The sequence below is a fragment of the Rattus norvegicus genome, chromosome 2 (genome assembly GCF_021556685.1).
Source record: "Rattus norvegicus strain SHRSP/BbbUtx chromosome 2, alternate assembly SHRSP_T2T, whole genome shotgun sequence".
In the NCBI taxonomy this organism is placed as follows: Eukaryota; Metazoa; Chordata; class Mammalia; order Rodentia; family Muridae; genus Rattus; species Rattus norvegicus.
In genome coordinates, this window is record NC_141535.1 from 114,771,165 (window position 1) to 114,798,004 (window position 26,840).

The 26,840-nt window shown below is 39.5% G+C and overlaps 1 protein-coding gene across 50 annotated transcripts in view; it reads left to right on the forward strand.

Annotated features, from left to right (window-relative positions):
* The window catches only part of Mecom (MDS1 and EVI1 complex locus), a 555,388-nt gene extending 533,248 nt beyond the window's left edge, over positions 1–22,140 (forward strand). For 17 of the 50 annotated variants that reach the window (NM_001389282.2, XM_087618838.1, XM_087618716.1 and 14 more), the window contains 8 exon segments: positions 624–650; positions 6,518–6,684; positions 7,739–7,816; positions 10,042–10,211; positions 12,090–12,234; positions 15,654–15,890; positions 16,720–16,900; positions 20,565–22,140. In NM_001389282.2, coding sequence (NP_001376211.1) covers positions 624–650; positions 6,518–6,684; positions 7,739–7,816; positions 10,042–10,211; positions 12,090–12,234; positions 15,654–15,890; positions 16,720–16,900; positions 20,565–20,699 — 1,140 coding nt within the window. In that variant the 3' untranslated portion in view covers positions 20,700–22,140. 50 annotated transcript variants of the gene reach the window in all.
* The last annotated feature ends 4,700 nt before the right edge of the window (positions 22,141–26,840 follow it).

Here is a 26,840-nt window from a genome sequence, read left to right on the forward strand (position 1 = left end):
TCAGCCATGGAGGCGTTCCCTGAAGATTGTGACCATAATTGTCACAAATAACTAGAACCTTTTTTATTCCTTCCTCCATATTCTTGTATTCTGAGGACCAATAACCGAAGTCCCTTACTACCAAGCATGGGATTCCAAACAACAATGTCAACAAAAAAATTATTTTTTTATTATCTAATTATTCCCATTTTAGTAAATGCCGTATTTTCCTTATTGACAGGATAGAGATACAAAGTCTGGATTATGACAAGAAATTACCTTAAATGAAATGGAAACAGAATCTGGGAAGGTTGGGACCGTAGTTTTGCAGTGAAGAGCAAAAAGGGAAGAATTCTTTGCCTGATGACAGATTCTGTAGCACAGAATAGGTAGCTTTCTTAGAGTGATGGCCATTCTGGTTGCTAACCAGGCTTGGTTCAATGATTAACTTTAGGAAGTAGAGGAAACGCAACAGTGCAATACATAGATTTAATTTTCATTTCTAGAACTTTTACTCAGGATAGAGTTACATGATAAGTAAAAATTATCAGATTAGAATAAATGCTCATTTCTCAGAGGAGAGATTTCAGTAAAGATCCAACACAGAAGTAATTTTTTTTTTTCTGTTTCAATTTTGCTACCAGTTCCCACTACCTGACCAGAGAACATGGGTAAGTTCCTTACATTTTTGACTAAAGTAATGTAGTATTAAAGAGAATAGTGGTTATTCTGAATGCTGGGCAGACACAAATCTAGAGCTGTCCATGACACACTAGGGGTGAAGCACACAATTTCCCTGCTCATCCAACAGCAGAATATTCTCAGTAGAGTGGGGCGTTTAATGAACTGAAAATGACGTATGTGACGACTTTATTTGTTAAATCACACTCATTCCTCATGATTATATTTTAATATATATGTCCTTCTATGGACTCCATATGGGGAGTTTTGAAAAGAATAATTAAGTCGAAACCGTTATCGTTTGGGGACAACATATTACAGACATTTTTGACAAAGCCTCCAGCAGTGTAAAACCGGAACTTGTGTAGAAACACAAGCTGGCCATGTGGCTCCAGTTCCTTTATCCTGAGGCAGAAATTTTCCTGCTGTTTGGAGACAGATATAAAACTAAACTTTTCTACCTAAGTACCGAATGAACTTTTCAGAACTAGGTCTCATTTCTGTAAATTTTCGCCTCGATGTATAAGTAAATCTGGTTTCAGTTTGTGAAGCAAGGAGCAGGCTTATTTCTTTTATACAGAAAGTTGAACATGGAAGGGAGAACCTTTATTTTATATTTCACTCTGAAATAGAACTTGGTGGATGGGAAACATGCATTTCCAATTTTCCTTAAAGTGTTTATGTGTTTACATCGTCACTCAAAATGACCTGCTTCATAGGGATACAGACAATTTCAGGGTAGTCTGGGTATCCTAGAGTCGTACAGTTTCCCATCTAGGTAGAATAAGTTGGCACCTATTTATTTCTTTGATCTAAGGTTAACTATTCTTTAGCAGGAGTTTCTCCATTTTCTCTGTTGTGTAAGATGTGACAAACTGCGAATTCACCATTTTTGGACATCTAAGGATTAACCTCATGCACTTATAAAGCCTAAAAATACTAGCAGTGAGGGGAGAGCATGAGAGAGGGTTGGGGCACCATTGAGAAAGCGTGCAAGCCACTTCTTTAGTTGTGCTAAGTTGCACAGCAGTAGGGCTCTCCTCAGAATAGTCTCTCCACTTGTTGCCTGCTTGAAGCTCAGGATGCTGAGTTTGTCATTGCAGACACTGGTCAAGCCACTGAGCAGCTGGGCTTCCTCTCTGCGTTACCACCATAATGTCTGGAAAGACTCCGTTCCACTGAGTCAGTTTTCAAGGCTGGGCTTTACACTTGTGTTATAAAGTGGATACTCGCGATAAATATGGAAGACGCAGGCCTATAATTCCCTATGGCAAATCAACTGTCAGTGATTTTGCCATCATGACTGTTGAACTTGATTCACCAGTGAGATAAACATAAAATACGAGTATTTACTTCTCCCTCAAATGACCATGGTTTTGAGGTTTCTCAAGATTATCAAGTAAACAAATATAGAAATCAACTGACTCCACAAACTTTCCCATCCTGCTATTTATGAATAGCTAGTTATTTTATGACAAAGTCATATGTAATCTAATTGGGAATCATTAGTTCATATAATTCATTGTGTGCTTGGACAGATATATTATTTCCCACAATCAGGTTATCATCACTTTAATAGTTTTGATGAGAAACTTTCCAGGACTTCAGTTATCGTCACTCAGATAATAAATATTAAGCTAAGTACTTGCATCCACATTGGAGGATTTTTTTAAAAAAAACTTATTTAACTCTGACTAGGGGCATAGATGAGTTTGGTGTTGGAGCTTGGGAATTGTGTCTAAATAGTTTGCGTCAGTATAAAGTTAATAGCCTCTTGGGGACTGGAAGAGAAATAACTTCCTTCTCCAGACATCTGGCTGTAGATACTATCAACGACTATTATATATATGCAAATAAAATTACCATTCCATTGGAAAAAAATCTCTCATTTGCTGATCTTAGATTAGTTGAAGGTATTAATGGGTCATATGACGATATACTACTAAAACATACAGTGAGTTTTTCTTTCCTTTAGTTTCCCTGAATTTTTATTCATTGTATTACAGTTTTCTTTTTATTGGATTTTTCCTAATTAAATAATAGAAACTGCATCTAGTCATATTCTACTACATTAATCTCATTTTATCTCGACTTTTAAAAATATCAAGCCACCAGGCTGTGGTGGCTTATGCCTTTAATACCAGCGCTAGAGAGGCAGAGGCAGGCGGAGTTCTATGAGTTCAAGGCCAACCTGGCCTGCAGAACAAGTTCCAAAACAGCCATAGTTACACAGCCAAACCTTATCTTGACACCCCCCCCGAAAAAAATCAGACTTTAAAATCAATATAAAATGTACTATTTCTATATAAGATAGATATGTTTCTTCTGGAGGAACATCACAGGCCAGACCAGATAGAAGGAAAAAGCTGACGCTTCCGGACTCATATATTAAATAACCCAATAAGGTATGGGTTGGATCATCGTTGGTCACAGAATTGCTAGATTTGACCAAACACCAACTGCATGGTGTCTAAATTGCTCTTATCTGTTTGAACAAGGCCACTTACTCACTTCAAATGAGAGCAGGCGATGCCAGAGCGAATCTCATGAAGAGGAAAGGAAGGGTGGAATGAGGGTTTGGTGTCTAGCTAACTGAGCAGTGTGTACCTCTCTCTCTCTCTCTCTCTTTCTCTCTCTCTCTCTCTCTCTTTCTTTGTGTGTATGTGTACATGTGCATGTGGGTACATGCATGAATGTGTCTGTGTGACTTTGTATAGGTCTGTTTGTGTGAGAGTGTGTGCTTATGTATACATGTATATATATGTATATATATATGTATATATATAGTGCATGCGTCTGTGTGGGCATATGTGTGGCATGTGTATATGTGTGTGTGTGTGTGAGAGTGTGTGCTTATGTATACATGTATATATATATGTATATACATGTATATATATGTATATATATATAGTGCATGCGTCTGTGTGGGCATATGTGTGGCATGTGTATATGTGTGTGTGTGTGTGAGTGTGAGTGTGAGTGTGTGTGAGTGTATGTGTGTGTGTGTGTGAGAGTGTGTGCTTATGTATACATGTATATATATGTATATATATGTATATATATAGTGCATGCGTCTGTGTGGGCATATGTGTGGCATGTGTATATGTGTGTGTGTGAGTGTGTGTGTGTGTGTGTACGTGCATGTGTTTCTATGTGTGTTTAATGCTTATAGCTATCCTTTGCTCAGCTTCCATAGTGTGCTTTTCTCTTCTCCATCCCAATCTTATCCCCTTTTCATCTGACCCCAGAAGTCAAAGCCGGATGTGGCTTTTAAGAGAAATAATTGGCTAAGGTCTATTCTTTTTCCTACCGTCTCTGAGGATGTCATCCTGTGGCTGTTGAGTCTGTAATGTATGTTCTCATTTCTTGATGCTTTTCCCACACTGGACCTGTTGGAGGTGACGTAAGCACACTGATCTTTCTTCAGTAGGACCTAGCTATTAGCAGCTCCTAAAGCCAGACACAGTTCTCAACAGCCAATTGCTCTCGAATAACTCAAAGGACTTGGAGTTTCTATGTGCTAGAGATGAAAGCTGAGGATAATAACAGTCCTGAGCAGCCTGCTTCCCATAAAAGAGGAAAAGTGTTTCCACGAGATGCATTGCTGCCGCAGCCCGAGCGTGCGCAAGACGGACATTCAAATTATTTAAAATTTCTTGGTTACAAAACTTGACCCAAATGTTGAATGTACATAAATAAAATGTTGGGGTTGGGGATTTGGCTCAGTGGTAGAGCGCTTACCTAGGAAGCGCAAGGTCCTGGGTTCGGTCCCCAGCCCCGGAAAAAAAAATGTTTATAGCCACCACCCATGCACGTACTGCTCTGTCCTCTGAATGCGTGAGAACACTGCGACCCTTCTCTTGCTTCTTACTGCTTGTCAGACGTTATTTTTTCATTCAGATAATTTATTTCGTGGTCGCTAGATTATCAAAATGATTTTCTGCAAGGAACAATTAGGAGGAATAAATGCAAACAAAATAGAATCATAAACTATTTGTGAATTGATTTTTAATAAATAAACTGAACGTGTTAACACTGGCTGGAAGCGGGGAACGTCTGTGTTCGGCAGGGCCAGACTCTCTGCCAAGTTCTCTGACCGGCGTCATCATTCCATATCTTTGCCCTGTGATCAGTATGTGTCAAAATCCCTCACAGTGACAAATGTGCTGTCCACTTGCATCTGTGGAGAATGTTTTAGCTGCTGAGTGATTATGAATCAAACCCTTGAGCTTAGAGCCCTCACTGCCTCCCAATGCGTTCACATTTGTCGTCTGGCAAGTAAATGTATCTTGACTTTCCTCTGAGATTTTTTTTTTATGTGCTGTGTTTGATGAAAGACACTTGCAAATTGGCAGTGGTACCCAGTACGTTGCAGTCTGTAGTTAGCATTAGGAGTTCAGGCATGAAATGAGAGGGCAGGTTCCAGGATAAAGAAGAAAGACAGAGAGCTAACTAGAACATGAATTGTCATTTGAAGAAGTAAACATACAGCGTACCCTTTGTGAGATTTTGGCTTTAGGTTGTGAAATTTGTGGTATTCTGTCTAGCTGTCCCTCTGGGAAAATTCACACCTTTTTACTTCTCCTTTTGAGCTAGACATGTTAGATCTTCTTTTAACCTCGATCTTGTGAAGTGCCTCTCTCTCTCTGTCTTGATGGCTCATTAGGGAAGGAGACGTATGCTTCTCATTGGGGAAGGAGACGTATGCTTCTCATTGGCCTAGCGAAGGAGACGTATGCTTCTCATTGGCCTAGCGAAGGAGACGTATGCTTCTCATTGGCCAGGTGCTTGGATCTGCATTTGCTACCTAGATCCTTGTGTCTACCCCCAAAGCTCTTTGAGACGTGCAGAGTGTGTGTGAAGTACTTTTAGTTGGTATTTCACTGGTAATTCAGTACTCCAAGAAACAAATTAATTTAGCAAGGTGGCCTGAATGTTAGCTGTGTCTGTACAGAATTCTGTAATTCATCGTTCCCAAATAAAATATATGCACTGAGGGAACAACATTTGAGGAAAGTCGCAGGTCAAAGGAGAATCCGTGTGATCACAGACAATAAAAACCAAACTAAGATGAACAGAAAATACTGTCCTTGAAACACGAGTCCTTCAAACACGTCCGTGGGAGGAGGATAAGCGAGCTACATGCATTTGTTAGAGTCTGGCAAGAGCGTGTGTACCTGATTGGGAACCGCCCTTTTATACGATAATATCTATTCCGTATGAAATTATCTGACTACACCATAAACTTACTTAAACTCGATCTGTTCAGAACAAACGATCATTATATCAAAATTCCTTGTATATGATATGATCCCCCTTAAAAGTTTGGATTGTCCAGATACTAATTTAACGTAGCATCAGGAAATATAATTTTTACACATTGAACTTTTCCTTCTGGATGACATACATTTTGCTGGAACTGTTCCCTTTGAAGACTTCATGTCCTTTCTTGCTGTCGATTCTTCTCATGGGATAGCCTGGCTCTTGTATTCTTAGTACTTCCGCGTACTGGGTTAGCATGGTCCCCTAAAACTTTCAGTTTCTCATTAATAGCATAGTGTTGTCAACTACATAAAGTCTTGTTTGATTTTCTTATCTCTGTGGGGTATTCTACTACTCAAGTCACATGACTAGGATGTGGCCTAACCGGGTCCCAGTGGAAGAAGTGCACCTAGCTTAGTTTTTCAAATCCATCAATTGTCCGGTTGTTTAGCAAGGAAACCCCACAGTCTCTCTCAGAATCTGTTGCACGTAGACGATTTGGAGTCTTCCCGTGGATTATGTTCTCGGTTAGTGAGAGATCGTTGCCAAAGCAAAGATCTCAAACCTTTCGTGGTCCCGCGTTTGTTCCTTTCAGATGTCGGCTATCGAGAACATGGCGGAAAAACTAGAAAGCTTCAGCGGCCTGAAACCAGAGGCCAGCGAGCTCCTGCAGTCAGTGCCCTCTATGTTCAGCTTCCGGGCTCCTCCCAACACCCTGCCAGAGAACCTGCTGCGGAAGGGAAAGGAACGCTATACCTGCAGGTATGAGGAGCTCGTATACCTACCAGCGGACACCCCCCTTTGTTGTCCGTTTTGCAAATTATTTTTAATTGGATGCCCCAAAGCAGCCATGATAGATCTCAGCTACTTCAAAGTGCTCTTTATTTAACGCTATATAAAAACGGTGGTTTAAAAAAAATTATTGTGAAAAAAGAATTTTAACACTGACCATCTGGTCGTGAGATGTGGAAGTTGTCCAGATCCCATCTACTTGTCTCACTCGGATAGTTAAGACGTTTCTTTCACAGTTAATTCTTTTCAAGCCAACGTAGAATTCTGCATTTATTTGGAATCCAGCATATATTTATCAATTGCCATAGCCCTAAGTTTGAATAAAGCTATTCACAAAGGACGAATGAGGTCCAGAAGTGAGGAAAACTTGTTAACACATTTCTCGGTACTCGTTGGTGAAAGAACAAAACTTCCTTCATGCTTCTACCATGTTTCCTAATCATGCATAAAAACTTCTCAGTTATTTTCAGAAATTTATATCATCTGATTCAAGTACATCAGTTTCTCTACTCTTTGGACAAACTGTCACTTTCTTTCCAAAAAAAAATTCTGTGGAAATACCTTAATGATTGAAATGTTAGGGTCTTGTCTGGTCTGTCACCACTCCTGGAGTTAGGAGAAGTCACTGGGTATGAACTGTAAAATGAGTTGAAACATGTGAAGTATGTGTTTACATCAATCCAGATTCACAAACACTTGCCATTTCCCCCCTCTTCTCTGATCTAGTTTTGTGAGTGTAAAGATATGGAGTTAATCAAATGGAATCGTGGGGGTTATCAGGACTAGTGCCTCTTTTCATAAACCACTTCTTTATGTGTGAACAAATTCAACCAGATCTCCGAAGGTGGCCTTTATGGGTAGAGTTATTTATAACTTTAGAGTGGCTTTGTTGCAAATTGTAAGTGCTAGAGACATGTGCTGCATGCAGAATTAATTAAGCCAAGAATAAGCACATGGACTCTTTGTGCTGTGGTGGAACAGTCAACTGTGCTGACTTTCTCTTGTGAATGTCTTTCCTTCAAAGGTACTGTGGTAAGATTTTCCCAAGGTCTGCAAACCTAACACGGCATTTGAGAACCCACACAGGAGAGCAACCTTACAGGTTTGACAATGGTTTTTCTAAATACCTTGATAACTACTGTAATAGTCAATGTTCATCAAGCCACAGTAGAATTAATAAGAACTAATTAGCTGCATATTAGAATGAATACTAAAATCTGAGTATATCTGCTAGAGTCCAAACTAGGAATGTCTTTTCTTCATCAAATAAGACTTCTTAGTTTTTAGTCTGTAAGATCTAGTATAATTTCTGTTAGCATCGATGTGTTTAGAAGATGTTAGCCACCTTTAAAATCTTTTTATAACTTTAGTTCTCACTATTTTCAACAATCAGTATCATTTCAGTTTACAAAACTTGTAACACTAAAGTCGCTGTCTTTCAAGCCTCCAGTCTCTGCTAGGAACTAACCATCTAAATATATCTGCTTCCTTTGAACAGTTAAGTCATCGTCCATAGATCTCAACAGGGGGTTTAAGAAACAAACACCTTAAACCTCAGAAGAAGAAAAAAATGTTTAGATTTAGAGATTCAACAGATAGAGTCTTCTAGGAAAAGGGCCAGTTCTATCAATAGTCTCTTAGTGTGTTAAATGCTAAAATTAACCAAGCTAGACGCAGGGCCCAGGTAACTAAGATCACCGCTTGTAGCACAGTGAACACAGGAGCATGGCTAGTTTTAAAATGCGACTCATTATTTAAAGTGTCATCCTTTGCCCTCAGTGTTAGAATTCAAGTTTGGATTTCACCAAGAATGAGTAGAACGTGTATCTCAAGCAACATTATAGTTTGTCTTTTAAAATTCTTAAGGGGTGTGTTACTAGTATAATTATGCCGGCCTGAACACTCCTTTTTTCATTATAATAAACAAATTTATTTTGTTTCAAAGTTATTGTTTATAAACATGATAATGAAATGAAAGGGAGGCAGACAGCATGGCAGTTCACACACCCTGGGGTTTCATTTCACAGGGATTTGGTGCCTCTGGACCTCACAGTCACCTTTAGTCAGGTGTGCACATCTACTCTCCTACACTTACATTTAGTGAAATTCGTGAATCTTAAGAGGAGAGAATGGAAAATGGGAAGGCCTGTGCTCATTCAAAGAAAGTTGTCCTTTTAGAAGAAACTCAGGAACTTTGTGTTTTCTTAAGTCCTTTGTTTGTACTAAGGAATGTCCCTTCTACTTTATATGTGACAAAGTAAATTTGGTAAAGCAGATCTATAATCTATACAACAGCGGGTGATGTTAGGTATCCCTCCCCTTTAGAGAATATTCCTAAAGGTTTGTGCATTCCCACCCAATATGGCTGAGCGCTGTCCCGGGCTGCAACTGTGGTATCATGTCCCGTCCATTCTGTGCCTCCTGCTTTGGACACACTGCCGCTGTACATGTGGTTAAAAAGACACCACCTAGAATGTGCATAGCTGGAAATCTCAAGTCACTTGTTCACCTCTTCCATTTTACAAATGGAGGAAAATAAGAAATCAGATCTTGAGGTGTGGTGACTGTGTTCTGTGAAGTTCAGTTCCCAGGCTGGACTTTCTATTTTGAGCTTTTACCTCATATCAGATTTCAAAGCTTTTATTTTTTTTTTTTTATTTTTGGCTCCTATTGTCATAAAGGCTAGCGTTAGATAATTTATGCATCATTTTGTTAATTAATTATTTTTATTTATTAACATCCCGAACACTGCCACCCCTTCCTCAGAGTCCCTCCCCTGATCCTCTGAGAGGGTAAGGCCTCCGTGGGTATCCGCCCACCCTGGCATATTGAGTGTCTGCCAGATTAGGCACATCCTGGCCCACTGAGACCAGACAAGGCAACCAGGAAGACTGGGCTGCCTGTCTGCTACAGATGTGCCCAGGGCCTCGATCCAGCCCATGTATGCTCTTTGGTTGGTGGTTCAGACTCTGCGAGCTCCCGGGGGTCCAGGTTAGTTGACTCTGTTGGCCTTCATGTGGGGTTCCCATCCCCTTCAGGCCCTTTAATCTTTTCCCCATCTCTTCCATAAGTGTCCCTGACCTCTTTCCAATATTTGGGCTCTAAGTATCTGCATCTGTTTTAGTTCTTAAGAGGTTTGGAAACACAAGCTTGATTTGAGCTGTCATTTAAATGCCAGCTCATACACTGGAATACAAGTCTCCTGGAATTGCAGTCTTCTATAAGTTCCTATTCCTACGCCAAGCCTTAGTTTGGTTTCCCAGTCTACAGGCCTGGTGCTGTATCTTCTAATGCATTCGCAACACTGTGTCTGTATTTACTTTCCAGATGCAAATACTGCGATAGATCATTCAGTATTTCCTCCAACCTGCAGCGACACGTGCGCAACATTCACAACAAGGAGAAGCCATTTAAGTGTCACCTATGTGACAGATGCTTTGGTCAACAAACCAATCTTGACAGACACCTGAAGAAACACGAGAACGGGAACATGTCTGGTGAGTCCTCGGTTGGTCTTATGGGGAAAAGATGACTTACGTTTTGCACTGTGTAATTTCGCCTTCCATTCCATTTTGACGCTAAAATCTGATAGCCTTCTGGAAGTTCATACCACAGTTCCCTTGGGGTTTTGAAACACGTGAATAAGGCAGCCACTCACGAGCATGACGGTGAGACTCCATGGTCTTGTTTAGGTTTTATTTCCATCCAGCTGGGTTTATCTCAACAGGCAATCTCACGTAAAGACAGACATGACCTAGAGTCTGCACAGATACATGGCTTGGAATTTCCTAAATTGGAAAGAATTCTCTTTCCACCTATTCACAGAACATGGATTCTAAATGTGACAGAATCCCTGAAATTAACCTAGAAATCCTGGCCTCTGGGATAATTTTATATAAGACTAGGGATTGGAAGTGAATGTAATCAGAGAAACATGCAAAGGAAGAAAATATCTTCCATTTTTGTCTCACATTTTTATCTCATATTAAGTAACCAGCAACTCCACTACAAACCCCAGCGTTCCTTCTACTGCTTGTGTTTAACAGATCCGACTCTAGATCTTTGCTTTCAAAGTTAGACAAGCAGCCAGGATCTAGCGTTCGTCTGCTGGTATAGAGGTACATAGACAACCTGAAATTGTTTAAGGGTCAAGGAACTGGATTGGGAGGATGGTGAGTGAATCCTGAGGTCCGGAAAGGGGAGATTCAGAGAAGGAAAAAGAAACAGATTTATAGAGCCAAATCACTTTTCTTGAATAAATTATTTTGTTGATTCTTTTCAGCTGTAAGCAACACTGTGCATGATCTTGAATGGTAACAATGTACACTATTTATCTCCCTCAAAGACAGCAACCTAATCCTAGTTTTAAAGTGTTAGACTATAGGTCTAGAAGTCTAATCCAAGGAGGAAAACTAGCTAAATATTCTATGTACCAAATTATCTATATAATCTGATCAACATTATTTCAGAAAAAATAGGAAGTTAGAAAATGTGACTAGTGGGGTGCCCAGGTATGACTTGGGGTAGAGCAGTTACTTGGCATGAGCTGGGCTCTTGAGTTTGATCTTCAGTTCTGGAAAACAAAACAAAACCAACCAAAACACTTGTTGAATGCTTGATTTTGATTTTTAACCAAATAAATTCTTTAAGACAACGGAAAGCACTAACTTCCCCTTGTCCTATGGATGGTGACAATAACTGAGTAAATTGTAGGTACATTGTGGGAATACACAAGCAGTATAAAGCCTGTGTTTGCACAAGACATAGCCGTACATGAAGTGCTTACAGCAGTGTGTTTATGCAAACCAGTGCAACAGTTCTGTAACACAGGTATCACGACTTTAGTTTTCTTAGGAAGCTGAGTAACATCCTATGAAAGTCAGACCCATTATTGGCCTCTGAGCTGTTTCTGAGTCTACTGCCAGCTTCTTGTAACAAATCACAGTAATCACAGTAACAAACCGCCAGGGGCGGTTTCATCCCTTCACTTTCTCACACAACTAAGCCCAGCAACAGCAGATCTGTGCTGGTTACAACCGGTACTGAGTGTGGTGTGTGACTGCAGAATCAGTATGTAACATTTCTATCATATCTTATCCTATCTTCTTATACAAGTAAACATACTCCAGGGCTCCAAAAGATAAAAACGAGGGAGTGAGAGGAGTGACTTTTTAATTCCTGGTCTTAGAGTCTCAGAACACTCTCTAGAGGCTCTGTGATGAGTGTGAGCGTTGCAGCTACTCGTCCTCCCTCACGTTGAAAAGGGCAAGTTTTAAGACATGGTACTGCTCGTGTCATGCGGAATGGAGTGCTAAACAGGTTGCCATAGCAATGCTAGCAGCCATCTTCTCACAAAGGCTATCTCTGTCACTCAGGTACAGCAACATCCTCGCCTCATTCGGAGCTAGAAAGCGCAGGTGCCATCCTGGATGACAAAGAAGATGCTTACTTTACAGAGATCCGCAATTTCATCGGGAATAGCAACCATGGGAGCCAGTCTCCTCGGAACATGGAGGAGAGGTAAAGCAATGCTTGAAGACATTTGCGTACTCATGTGCCCAGGCCTACAGTTATTGCTGCTGCTGGTGGCTGGTGCTTTTTCGAATGCCTAGTAAATGGTTATGTAATCTGTTACACATACTAGCTAATTAATATTTTTTCTTTATCATGTGTATGTGGTGGACCTGTGTGTATGTTTACATGTGTATGGGTTCCCATGTATGCACATGTGTGTGTACATGTGTACATATGCTGTGGAAACTCATTCATCTCCCCCAATCATTTTTCCACCTTATTCATTGAGGCAATGCCTCTCAGGCAAACCCACAGCTCATTGTTAATTGCTAGTTTTGCTAGCCAGCTTGTTCCCAGCATCCTTAGTCTCTGTCTTCTGTGCCCCCCAGTCCACCCAGCATTTATGTGGGTTTGGGGGAAAACAACTTTTGTTGTCTTGATTAGACAGCCAATGCTTTAAGTGCTGCACCATCTTTCTCTAGCTCTGTATTAGTTCATTTAATTGTCACAATGGCCTCGTGAAAGTGACTGCCACATTGTCAGCAGAGGACTGGAGGCATCAGTGGTTGATGACTTGCCAGAAATCGTGTAAATAGCTGATGAGGTGTAACCTGGGCGATTTGTTTTGCAGCCTATTTCACTACCTGGCAGTTCTGCTTACCTTGGCAGGTAAATAAAAATATTTTAACAGAAATATTAAACAACAGAAGGAAACTCACAACAAGAAGTCAACTGAAGCCCTGGTCATTCATTGTTATCCTTTACTATATATCATGTGGCATTAATAGATAACCCATGACATTCCTTTTTGTGTCTCCATCTTGCCTATATCTCTTTTTATATATCAGGGTTGACTTGCATACGGAGTACACATTGATTAGTCCAATATGTTTTGCCCAAAAGCTATTTGAAATGTCCAATTATTCATCTGTGTCTTATTATTAATTATTACTCTGGAACAGGCAGGAGTACTAGCTTTAGTGAACATAGCTGTGCTCGACCTAGTATCAACACCCGTTCAAGCAGGGTAATAGAGGAGAGGCTAATGCTGCTGGTAATCACTCACTCATCTGCACTTGACTGTGTATGCGAAGTTAATGAAATGGCCTTTTGTCCAACCTTTTCTTATACATAATATTACTTTTCATTAAGTTATAACTAAATATGTGGTATTGAAGAACTAGGCTTCTCTGACCATAGCCTATTAATTTTGAATATTTTAAGTATCATGAACTTAATGGATGAGGTGTCTATGACTTTTGAACAGAGAAGGGTTATTGTGCTGGGTCCTTAATCTCATAGGCTGGTAAAATCCTTTTAGATTGTGTTTCAAGGAAGTTCACTTCAGATAACAAATGCTCTAACCAAAATAAGAGCGAAACGAGCACACATTCTAGTTCTTTATTTTGTGTAACTGTAGCTAAGGGAAGGTGAAAGAAGAATGCTTTTAGGCATCTCAGAAGTTGTAAGAAGCAGAGCATCTCCTAGTTGGACCGCTCCCTCCACTTGCCTCTCTCTATGTGTATGTGTGATCAAGAAAGTGCCGTTGTTCGACAGAACAAAATGGTGCTAGTCATACACATTATATACGCCTTAAAGTCTGATTTGGCGATGCAAATAAGAAATATTAGATCACCATTTGGGTTCTGAAAAGTCTATTCAAATGTGAGAGCTCAGAACTGGTGATTTTTGAGGCTGCACAGCTGCGGCATCTGGCTTCAACATGTCTAAACGTGGACGTAGAGCTGAGTCACCCGACTTTCCCAGTCTCGGCAGTCATCAGGCTACTTTTGATGAATAATTTACCCCAATAAATTGCCATATTTGAAAGCATAATTAACAAATAGGTTTTCTTAATCACACTGGCTTTTGTTGTTTTTGGTTTTCATCCACGGACGGACTCTTTTGTTCTTTTACTTTCATTTTCTCGCTTTTTTTTTTATTTAAAAAAATATCAGTTTTCATCCATTCAAGCTAGCAAGTTGGCAGTGTATCTGAAAACTAATAGTTTATGTCTGTGAAAAATATGTTTTCATCAGTCTTAAGAGGTTGTATAAAATGTACAGTAATGATGTTACTTTTTCTGGTCAAATACATTTGTACTTTAACACTTGTGTCATATCCAAGGTTTTTTCATACATGTATCAGTTCAATTCTGGGAAATCTGAACCTTAAGTTTGACAGATTTCGATGTGGGAATTGCCACATATGCTTTCTGCTCTTTTGTGAACTGAAAAATCGCTTCATGTCATGGGGAAGCTCCCTATTTACAACAGTAACTAAAGACCCCGTTTCTGATACAGTAACTAGATAGAGGAGCATGGTAACAAAGCATCTGGAGGAACCTAGGGATTAGATACATGGGTGCCTATGAGGGTTTGTGTCTTAACAAACTTTCTGAGCCTGATCACCTTCCCTGTTCATGTATGTTTCAAAGGCACCTCCTTCTTTTAAAGCATTTATAATTATGTTATATTTCAGAGTCTTATAACAGATCATATCCAATGTTTGTTTATATCACCCCATCATTCTATCTTCATGCATGCCTACAAATTCCATAGGTGGAATTTGTATAGTAAGTTGCACTTTAGTCAACTATTGCAGTTCTTGCAAAGGTAAACAGAAATGCTATGAAGGACATTTTAAGTTGAAAAGTGATTCTTTGCATTGTTAGCTGTGGCTGCTAAGACAGTTTCAAAAGCTGTTAGCTCATTTAACTTCCTAGTTGATTTACCCTCTCTGTGTTTTCTTGGAAAACAAAGGACTCTTTTGCTGTTAGACAATTTAGGATCATTTAGAAGGAGTCAAGATAAGTGGGCTCTCAATAACTCTAGGCTTGAGTATGGTGTCCAAGGGAAGAATATCACAAGTGTCAGCCAGGAGCTGTGAATACTCATGACTCCTTGGCAGTCCCTTTCGCATTGTCTTTGGAGTCTTGGATTCAGTGTGTGTGTGTGTGTGTGTGTGTGTGTGTGTGTGTGTGTGTGTGTGTGTGTGTATGTGTGTGTGTTTAAGCTGTTGTCTGTCATCATTGTTCAGGGATCTGTGTTTTCTAGAAATCAATTACTTTAAATGGTGGGTACTTAAATGGTAATTATGTACATTATGCAGAGAAAACATTCATGTGCTTTTATATTGCACATACCATATCATTTATCAGCAGTGATAAGAAATCAGAGACGGGGGTTGTTTTTCTGTTCTGCCAGAGGCTGCATTTGTAGTCCAAATAATCATCCAATTATTTTTTTTCTTTGCTCGCCCCTTTGTGAAATTACATTATTTTCCCAAGGTTGCAGCGAGGCACACACAGTACTAATTTCTTTTGTAAGCGTTGAATATTTAAACTGTTGTTAGGGAGATGGACTAACTGCATGTTTAAAAATCAAGCCAGTAATTGATCCGTTTACTCTTTATGCTCTTGAAAGGATGAATGGCAGTCACTTCAAGGATGAAAAGGCTTTGGCGACCAGCCAAAATTCCGATTTATTGGATGACGAAGAAGTAGAGGATGAGGTGTTGCTGGATGAGGAGGATGAAGACAATGATATTCCTGGAAAACCCAGAAAGGAGCTGGGGGTAACTAATTTAGATGAGGAAATCCCTGAGGATGACTATGAGGAAGCTGGTGCCCTGGAGATGAGTTGTAAGGTGTCCCCCGTGAGGTGAGTGCCTTGCAACTTGGCAAGCCAAGCGACAGACTTACCTTGCATGGGAGATTGGTACGAGTTTCTCCTACTCTGCTCCGCTCAGCTACTGGGAGAAAGTGTTAGATTATGAGGAATTTGTGAAGTAACAAACCATGAAAGTTCAATTTGACTTGGGAAAGGCACACACAGTGCATCGGTTTTACATAGAGGAAAGCGAGGAGGCAGGGAACAGGATTCGCAAGCATGTAAATGCATTAGTATCTGTGGAACTCCAGAGGCCCCAAGGCAGGAAGGATGGGTGACAATGGCACAAGTACTTAATTTTGAGATTCTATATATGAAGTTCAGAGAAAATAGATACTTCATCATGGCTGAGTCCACTCAATTATCTACCACAATCGTAACTCAGACTTTTAAGATCAATTTTACAGATGATAGATTTTTTTAATTGGAAAGACTCAACCAGTAGTTAAAGTTAAGGGAATATTATATTTCTGTGATAATAAGGTATCCTGACAGAATATTTTTTATAATGGACTTAACTTTAAAAGAAGTTTTCAAGTGTATGACTTCCGTTCCCACACATTGTGGACTTAATGTGTCACTGACTTTACTTCTGATATATGCTTGGCTGTAGTCAATAAAAGTGTTAAAGGAAGTATTGATCAAGATATGGTATTTGTAAATATTTTTAAACTAGCAATTATTGCATGCTACCTGATGCAACAAATGCAGCATGAAGTTTGACAGCTGTTAAGGTAACATTGAAAATGACTTGATGAGACAAAGAGAAAAACTGCCTAAGAAAACCCAATTTCTGTGCTTTCCCATTGGTTCATTTTAGGTATAAAGAGGAAGACTATAAATCTGGCCTTTCTGCTCTAGATCACATAAGGCACTTCACAGATAGCCTCAAAATGAGGGAAATGGAAGAGAATCAATACACTGACGCTGAGCTGTCCTTTGGTTCTTCTCATGTGCCAGAGGAGCTTAAACAGCCGTTACACAGAAAGTCCAAATCACAGGTACAGACTCTGCTGTAGCCCACACCATGGGACCCTGCATGCAAGCGTGCATACCTTTGACAAACATAGGCAGACATGGTCACCTTGCGGCATTCTTGAAGCCAAGTAGATGTGGGTGCTTTGTTGATGATGTTCCTGGTTTTGCTCTGCCAATGACCAATGCCAAAATTAACAAATGAAACCATTGACACGTAAACTGTATTCTGCCCCGAAACTTCCACGACAAACCTGACCCTGCCATGAGTTTACTGTTAGTTTTTTTTTTTCCTTCTGCTTTGAGAGTTCACACAACTTAGCTTTCAAATTCTCTCATTAGCTCAGAATTGTTTTCTGACCATTTCAGATCTTTGGCTTCTGTTGGCATACTTGTGTTCTGAAACAATTATTTCCTCTTTACTACACCTAGTGAATTCTTATGTTTAGTTCATTTATTATCCATCAGAAAATGAGCTCCAGAGTTTAGGGTTAAACTGAGGCCATAAATAAAAAAGATCTGCACCAACTTAGGGACAGATCTGGAAATAAAGCCTGTGAGTTTGTACTGAGTGAAATGAATTACTCCCAACTCTGGAAATCATTCCAACAGATGATCCACAAACACCAACAAAAGAGCTTCAGTTCTTTTGTTAAAAGATAAAGGGAGCCAGTTGCTAAATTTTTTTTATGACACCTATACTCAACTGAATGTTTATTCAGGCCATTTTAAAAGGACAAGTAAATCTTTTTTTTTTCTTTTTCTCTCTCACACTGTTGAATTGTGTGGTTCACTTAGAACATTTTGGAGGTAGCATGGCATTCACAACAATTGGACCATATTAGCATGTATGTTTTGATAGTTTCCTATTCTTTGAGATGTTTGTTTTGGGTTGGTCTTAACAGTGATAGAGTAAAATCTGTGCTAAGATGATGTGATTGCTGATCATGGTGTCACTTTGACTATAGATGTGGGACACATTATGGCAATAGGATAATATAAATCATTTGCAATACATTCAATAAAAGTATTGATATTATGTGTGGAAATAGAAAAATGATATTACTTCAAAAATGGATGCAGACAGTCATCATTGCATAGTGGGTTTCTACAGCTTATATCATCCTGGCAGAATCATGTAGATTATGGATGAACCCTATTTCCTCCTTGTGAGAGAAGGGTGGGAAAGTTCTCTCTTTTTGTTCTATGACACAATGGGCTAAATGTGGCTTCTCAATTTCTAGTGTTAACATTAAGCCATCCAGAGCTACTTAGAGCTATCTGTAAGAGGTGGTGGCTTCAACAAATCCCTTGTTTTCCGCCAGAGATCGCCAGAGGATCCAAGCTTTCTTTCTTTTAGTTCTTCTACTCCAAAGTACTGTAAAACATATTCTAGCCATCAAAACTATCCAATACAGAAGAATGAAAAGGTTTTAGGATGAAGAGACAACAGCTCTGGCATGCCTCTAAGGACCCACGTTTTGAGGTCAATGTCCTGCCTAGATATGGCCTCAGCTAGCATCACAATAAATACAGACATGTGTAACCTAGCTGGTGTTTGTTACATATATGTATATATTTATATACATATATATATGTTATTTACATATGTGTTATAAACTAAATTGATCATGAATCCCTTTATTCATTCACTTGTCATTTATTCATCCATTTTGTGGTTTAGCAAGTTGTCTCCTTCGTTCTGGAGAACGGGGCAGCATCCCCATGTTTCAGTTGCTATCTGAGTACCAAGGAACACACACTTTGAGTTGTATTTTTAAAAATAGTTTCCTGGTGCTTTTCTCAAGCATGCATGTGTGTGTGTGTGTGTGTGTGTGTGTGTGTGTGTATGTGTGTGTATGTGTGTGTATGTGTGTGTATGTGTGTGTGTGTGTGTGTGTATTTCCATGTGGGGAGGTTTAATGAGAGAAGCAGAGTAGAAGGGGGGGAGGAACAACGGCCAGCCATGAGCACATGGAGGAAGGGGGAGGGGATGGGGGAGAGAAGGGACAGGGAAGAGGGCACAGAGCAGAGAAGAGTAAGGGCAAGAGCAAGTGTTTATATATTAACTCTGTAATTTTTATAGTAATTGAATCCAAAAGTCATTGATTGGCAAAATAATGACTTTATCTTGCTGTGGGAATTTCCTTGAGGAAAATTATATTCTAAAACAACTAATTTCCTAATAGTTACCAATTTGCATGGAATATATTGAATTGAGTTTCATGTTTCCTCTCTAATCACTGGAGACAATACTATTCTATTTAATAGTTGTCTCTATTTGTATAAGGAAATTAAAACTCAAGAGTACAGTGACTTCTCCAAGGTCACCATGAAGTACCAGTAGTCTCTATGCTCTGTCCTTAATTCTTTAGTTATTTAGCACAGGGCCTGGCAACAAAGTTCATGGTTAAGGAATATTAGTTAAATAAACACTGAGGTTTTTGCGCCAACTCAGAGGGCAAATCTCATATATAAAATCAAATGTGGCTCAGTCATTAAAATACTTGCTTTGCAAGCATGAGGACAGGGGCTCAAATCCCAGAACTCATGGAAAGAAAGCCAAATTAGTGGGTGGAGAATCTCTGATGTCCATAGGCCAGCCAGCTAGCCTAGTTGGTGAGAGTTCCAAACCAGGGAGAGATCAGGTTTCAAAACATAACATACCTGATGAACAGCATCCAGTCAATGCGACCTTTGGTTTTTACATAGACATATGTGCTCATGTGTATATGTAACTCTCATGTGCAGGCCTGTGCATATGCACACACACACACACACACACACACACACACACACACACACACAAATAAGCCAAATATGTGCATTGAGAGCAATGACCCAGCAAATCAAGATCAGCCCTTAATCTAACGAAATGCACAGTGAGAGCAGAAACCACAGGCTGGCCACATGTCTCAGCAGGACTCCCCGAGATGAACCTGCTGAACAACAGAGGCATTCGCCTTTGTTTACAGATCCTGGAATGTCTTTGGCAGGACTTTAATGATTCCACTTCAACAGCATTTTGACAAGCAAGTTTAGCAATGGATGAGACCCACAATAGCAAATCAACAGTGAAAAGTTCACTCACAAGTCAAGACCAAACACTTCATTTGAATATTTTGCTTGGCAGTGGTGAGGGGATCTCGGAACAGTTATTTAGAACTTGGCATGGTCACAGGGAAGAAAGTGTCCCTCCTGTCAGAGCACTTCTGTGCACCGTCTGCTTGGCGGCGGAGTCATGAGTAAGGGTTGCTCGGATGTTATTGGGTCCTTGTGCTTTGTTTTCTTTCTTGGTGGAACTTCCCTGGACTCTCTTATTCTCAAGGGTGTCAGGTGTCCACAGGAGGTATTTTAAGCACAAGGTAGAACTTGAGAAAGGACACGAGATTGAAAGTTTGGCAGAAATAAGCCCTAGTTGTATATTACCTGGGAGCGGTCATTTACCTTCCAAAGTCGGGGTTACAAGGTACAAGCGTCAGAGCATTTCCTACCTAAGTCTGGCTAAGGTGAGCACTGATTTCATGCCATTCGGATAAAAAGGGCACAGCCCCACTTCCAGATAAGCTCATGAAGTGTGCTTCAGTCTAGTCTCTCATGCATGTCTAATATTTGTGGATTATCTTACTTAAATTAGATCTGCTGTTTTTGTCCAAGTGCCACTCACCGAATCTCTCCCCTTCATTCCAGGCATATGCTATGATGTTGTCACTGTCTGACAAGGATGCCCTCCATCCCACCTCCCACGGTTCCTCCAACGTGTGGCACAGCATGGCAAGAGCTGCAGCGGAATCCAGTGCCATCCAGTCCATAAGCCATGTATGACATTGTCAAGGTTGACCAGAGTGGGACCAAGTCCAACGGCAGCACGTCTCTTTCATACAGAACTATTTACAAGACTGCTGAGCAGAATGCCTTATAACCCTGAAGGGTCACGCATTTAAAGTCCGGTGACCTTAAACTGAACGAGTAAAGAAAGAGAGAGAGAGAAAGAGAAAGGAAGCTATTTATTCTCAATATTTTGTTTTGCACAGCCAAGGCAGCTGCTGACTTCTGGAGGATCAATTCATCTAAAAGTGATTGGAGGCGAAAGAAAACCTCACTGGGGAAGGCACCTTTCGCTCTCCTGCCGCAGGGCATGGGTGGGTGAGAGGAGCAGTTTAGATGGCAGCATTGACATCAACGGACACTTCATAGAAATCAAACTCTACAAGATCACCTGATCTGATCGGGAACAGTGGCTTTTAACTACCAGATTTAAATTTTTTTTTTCCTTTTTAAAGCTTTGTGTAATTTAACCCTTTGAAGACGGAAGTAGTCAGAAGAAATGCACAATGATTATAGGAAGTGATAGCAGGAGTTTTTGTCACCCCCTCCCCACCCTTTACCTTTGGCCTTCTTAAGTACATCGTTTAAAATTAGGGACAAGAAGGGTATATTGTAAACTATGGATTCTCATGCTCAGAGAGGTGTTAAGTCGGTGACGTGTCCTGTTCATCACCAGTACCGCTGTACCACTAATGCAATGTTTGCCAAATCCTTGTAATGACATCTTAATTTTAGACAATCATGTCACTGTTTTTAATGTTTCAATATTTTTTGTGTGTGTTGTGTGTACCATGTATTTATTTGTTGGCAAACTATGGTTTGTTGATCAAAAAAGAGCACTGTTCCTGTCAGCCACTATTTTATGATGTCTGAGGCACACCCTCTCTGAATTCCTAGGACCAAGGTGAGCCGTCCTGTGTGTGGGAGTGCCCAATAGTGTTTGGCTTTTCTTAACATTCCTTCCTTTTGGTTGTTGTTGTTTTGTTTTCCTTTTTAATGAACTAAATGCAATTAGATGCAACTTAGTTTTTGTAATACTGAGATCGATTCGATTGTATAAATGATTCTAGTTTCTTTCACGGAAGCATGATCCTTCTGATTAAGAACTGAACCCCATATTTTATGCTGGTTGTCTGCAAGCTTGTGCGATGATGTTATGTTCATGTTAATCCTATTTGTAAAATGAAGCATTCCTGACCTTATGTTAAAAAAAAAGAGAGAGAAGTAAATAACAGACATTATTCAGTTATTTTGTCCTTTACGGAGAAACCAGATTTCTTTTTTTTTCCATTTTGTTTGTAATCTCATTTGGAAATAATTGGCAAGTTGAGGTACTTTCTCCCAATGCTTTGTACAATATAAACTGTTATGCCTTTCAGTGCGTTACTGTGGGAGGAGCAACTAAAAAAAAAATAAAGACTTCCAAAAAAGACGAAAATAGTGACTCCCCTGTGTGCTGCTTTTTGTTCTCAGGCGATTTTAGTTCCCTTCTGGCATCCAAATGATCTAAAGATACAATGTTTAAGACCCCGATGCCCTAACAGATTTGCAGAATGTAAGCATGTTTGTAAGGTTATGAGATGACACAGTGATAGATCCTAGCCAGCAATGCGTTCTGCTGCTTGTGGTGAACTTTAGTCACAGTGCAAAGTCAAGACCTGTAGGCTCCACTTCCCAGCTCTGGCTTTCCTCCAGGTCTGCATGCAACACCCATTGTAATCAGGACAGAGAGCAGCTTGCAACATTTCTCTTTTTCTCTGGCTGGTATATGTGTTCCAGGTATAAACCCAGAGATTTACTACATGCACTAGATAAGCAGGGTAGCCCTGAATTATAAACCCTACCTTTGGTTTTGCTTAGAGAAATATTGACACTATTGAAATTCACAAGCACAGAAGCACCATTCATTTTCCCCTAGGTCCTTTTTATTTTTTATATATTTGTAAGTATATCTAATCTTATCTATCATCTATCTATCTATCTATCTATCTATCTATCTATCTATCTATCTATCTATCTATCATCTATCTAGCTATCATCTATCATCTATCTATCTATCTATCTATCTATCTATCTATCTATCTATCTATCTATCTATCTATCTATGTGTGATGTACATTCCTGGTACCCTAGGTGATTAGAAGATGGCATCAGGTAACCTAGAACTTGAATTCTAGATAGTTGCAAGACTTCTTTTGCGGGTACTGGGAACTGAACCCAGGTCTACTGACAGAAAAGCAAGTGTTTTCTCCTATGGTTCTTTCAAATGTTTTTGCCCAGATTCAAAATATCATTATAAAAAAATAACAAAATCATTGTATATTGTGACAAGTTCTTCATTTATATGTTCGATATAACATAGTTTCCTCAAATCTTCAATATTGTTAAAAACTTGGGCTCTTCTGTGGCCATCAGTACAAGTCAAGATGTGTTAACTGTCATACACATCCTCACTCCTGGGAGCTCAGGGCCACATGTGCAAGCTGTGAAGGGAGAAGAGATCAAGCCTCTCATGAGATAAAAATCAAGGATTTCAGGATGCTTCTTACATTTAATTCTGATTTACTAAAGTGGCTCATTCAAATATTTGGCCATATACAGGATTTGATGTAGCAAATTTGAAGAGTTAACACGACCTGTGCACATCCATCTGGATTCCTTCAGTTATCTGTTCATTATAAGTGGCAGTGGCAGCTATGCAAGGCAATGTGTCAGATTAATTTCTAAATATTTATTATAATAGGGATATGATTCTTGGATTTAATGGATAGATTTCATAGTAGAAAGTAAGCAGAATTTTCAAGAAATAACCTTAAGGTATAAATCTGTAACCAAGAAACAGAACGAGAATATAGCATTAGACTGTATGAGTAACACAAGTGAGAAGATGGAACTCTGGGGAAAGCACCATTTTAGACTATGTCTGTGCACTCAAATAGAAATAAATGCAATTAAAGCATCCCCAGTGCTGCTAGCTTCCTTGTAGACTTCGACATTCACATTTTGGTGGTTTGCTAGAGTTAATCTCTTGAATTCTAGAAAGGCAATCAAGATTTATTCCTTGTCTCTTGGTCACTTGCTTTTCCAATCAGTACATCAACTACCTGCTCTGGGAAGGGTCAATGATATGAGGAGGAGATAGCTATCTAGACCTTGGAGCCAGAAGGCCTGGATTTGAGTTCTGGCACTAGTACTTAATGGAAATGATGTCTTGGGAAAGTTGTACCTCTCTCAACCCTCCTCTGGGAAACCAGGGGCTGCTACGGTCTCTTCTACTACTTCAGTGAGTGGCTGCGTATGTGGAAACAAAATTCAGAGGACTACCACTGAGCTCACAGAGTCGTCAGCATTGCACATTACTTACTTAATTAAATTTTGTGAATAATTTATAGAAGTTCTGAATGTGCAGAACACTCTATAATTTTCTTGGGAAGATTTTAAAAAATATAACATGTGGAGATATATATATATATATGTATATATGTATATATATGTATATACATACACACACACTGGCACATAACTATATGTATAAAGAGGCACATATACAAATATTACACAAGAGAGAAAAATTTATAATACAGCAGAGATCTAGGCTACATTAATGTAATGAGGGAAAGAAAAATTTCATCCAAAAATGTTAAGAATATTTTTTCTCTCATTCTGATCCTTGTATTTCTGCTTAGTTTTATGTGATAATTGAGGCTGGGGCACATTAAATGTGATCTACAAGTAAGCTCTGCCTCTTGCTATAGAAATATTTCTTGAAAAGCGTTCATAGGCTTAAAACAAAGGAAGTTCCATCCTTTAAAAATGTGAACAGAGAGTGTCTATTGTTTTTTTAATTGACAAATAAAATTACATATATTGATGTCAAATGTCATTGTGATATAAGTGTACATTAAGAAATGGTTAAATTACTTGATATTATTATGCAATTTATGAGAAGGATACTATATCTATTCTTTAAATTTAATATGCAATATATTGTTATTAATGAAGTTCTTGACATTTATTCAAATATAATTCTTCAAAGTTCCCCCAAAATTCAAGAATAATTAAGAAAACACATTCAAATAGGTCATTCTTAACTTTATTTTCAGATGGCTGCTACCTATAATCTTTTTTCAGGAAAAATAATACTGTTCTTGCAATTACTTAAGCAAATGTGCTATAGATAACGTACAGCCATTGCTCAGCTAATCTGTGTAACAGAGAGATGGGGAGCTGTCTCTCTGTTTTAGAGATGAGAAACTGTCATTGGCTGGGTGAGAATGTGGTCTGTGGGGGGCACAGTGCTTAGACCCCATAGTTCACGTAGAGCAGAAGAACAAGAGTATTCCAAAGCCAAGGAAATGTGCCCACAACCAAAACGAGGCTGCACCTCTGCAAAGGCGCCCAGGAGACGCTGAGGCGGCTTAGTTTTGGCAGCAGAGCGTTTGAAAGGTACTGCCAAGTGCTTGTTCCCAGGTTTTTAAAAACCCAGGTTATCCCAAGTCAGAGCCAACAGTACCAGAGCTTTTGAAAGACCCTTAGTGCTTTCTTATTAAGTGTCTTGGCTGTCTTTTCTGGATCTCGTAAGCTGGTGGCTCAATGAATCTTATTTTTTTTCTAAAACAGAAGATTTTTCACAAGCTTACGTTTTGAATTGATTAACATGCAATGAGTTAAGCACTCTCAGAAATGGTTAGCAGACTCAGGAGGAAGCAAGCATACGAGAAGGAACAGTTAAGAACTGCCCTCATTCATTCTCCTCCGCCTTAAAGGAATTGTCAATAAGAGAGCTGTGGGGAGGAGAAGGGAAGAACCAAAGGGAAGTTAGCAGGCAGGTTGGGAACTTCCTCAAGAGATATGGGTTATTAATGGTTCTTTGAAGAAAATGTTCCATGATGTATTCAAAATGCTGTTCTTAAAACTCTGTGTGTTTAAAATGGCCAAGTACCCTGTGCTCATTAGGATATAGGATGGGCATTATTCAAAAAACAGACTAACAATTGCTGGAAGAACATAGAAAAAATACTGGAAAATGGAAAATCCACTTTGGGAACCTATATAAAGGTTTCTAAGAAAATTATAAATTTACCTCAGGTTAAACACTCAGAAGGATTGATATCGGAATTGTTAGGAGATATTTGCCCACTCATGTTCATGACGTCAGTTTTCACAGGAGACAAAAGATAGAAGCCTCTAGTAGACATCGGTAAATAGATGAGTAAAATGTGTATAAGTCTCTATCTATGTATACATATGTGTGCAATGGGTACTCAGTCTTCAAAGGGAAGGGGATCCTGACACAGACAGTAACATGGATAAACGTCTAGAGCATGTCATTAAGTGAAATAAACCAACCACAGATGGGAAGCTACTGTAGGAGTCCGCTTATTCAGGGAACCTCTGGTAGTGAGTTTATAGACACAAAGTTGGTTTCTAACAGGCTAGGGGATTAAAGCATGGTGACTTGTGTAATAGGACTGAGTTTTCAGGTTTTGCAAGAGGAAAAGATTTCTGATTGTTGTTGCACACTACAGGAGTATATTAGTCATGCAGGAACCATACACTTACAGAGGTTGATATGATGTTTAATGAAATATGTATTTTACCCTTGTTAAAGAGGAAAGGAAAAAAATACCTCTCCCTATGGTTTTCCCCAAAGGACTAAATTCTGTTTACCCTAAGGGGAAAAGCAATGACCAAGTGGTTATGTGAGAAGGTATACAGTTGAGGGAAAGCTTGGGACCCAACCCACAACCAGGAAGCAGCCAGTGGAACGTCTTCCTCAACTACTACCATTGAGTTTTCACTATTTTTGGGTCACTTAACTTCCAGATTATAACATAGGGACACATCAGGAAGTTGTCTCTGGTAGAGTCAGGAACTCTAGAGGATCTCGGTTGCTGTGGGTTTTCTGAAGTTGCTGTTATAACCTGGACACTGCCTCTACTGCCAGCTACCTGTCATGAGCTGTTATGGTTATTGTTATTATCCTCTCTCCTGTCTTCTTCCCTCCCATTGTACTTCAGTAGGAACTAGAAAGCAGGAGAAAATTTAGAGTAAGATTTTAGATCAATAGGCCCCTTGTGATACCAAGGGACAGTGATAGGTACTAGTAGACCATGGTTAGCACAGGACTCCACAAGT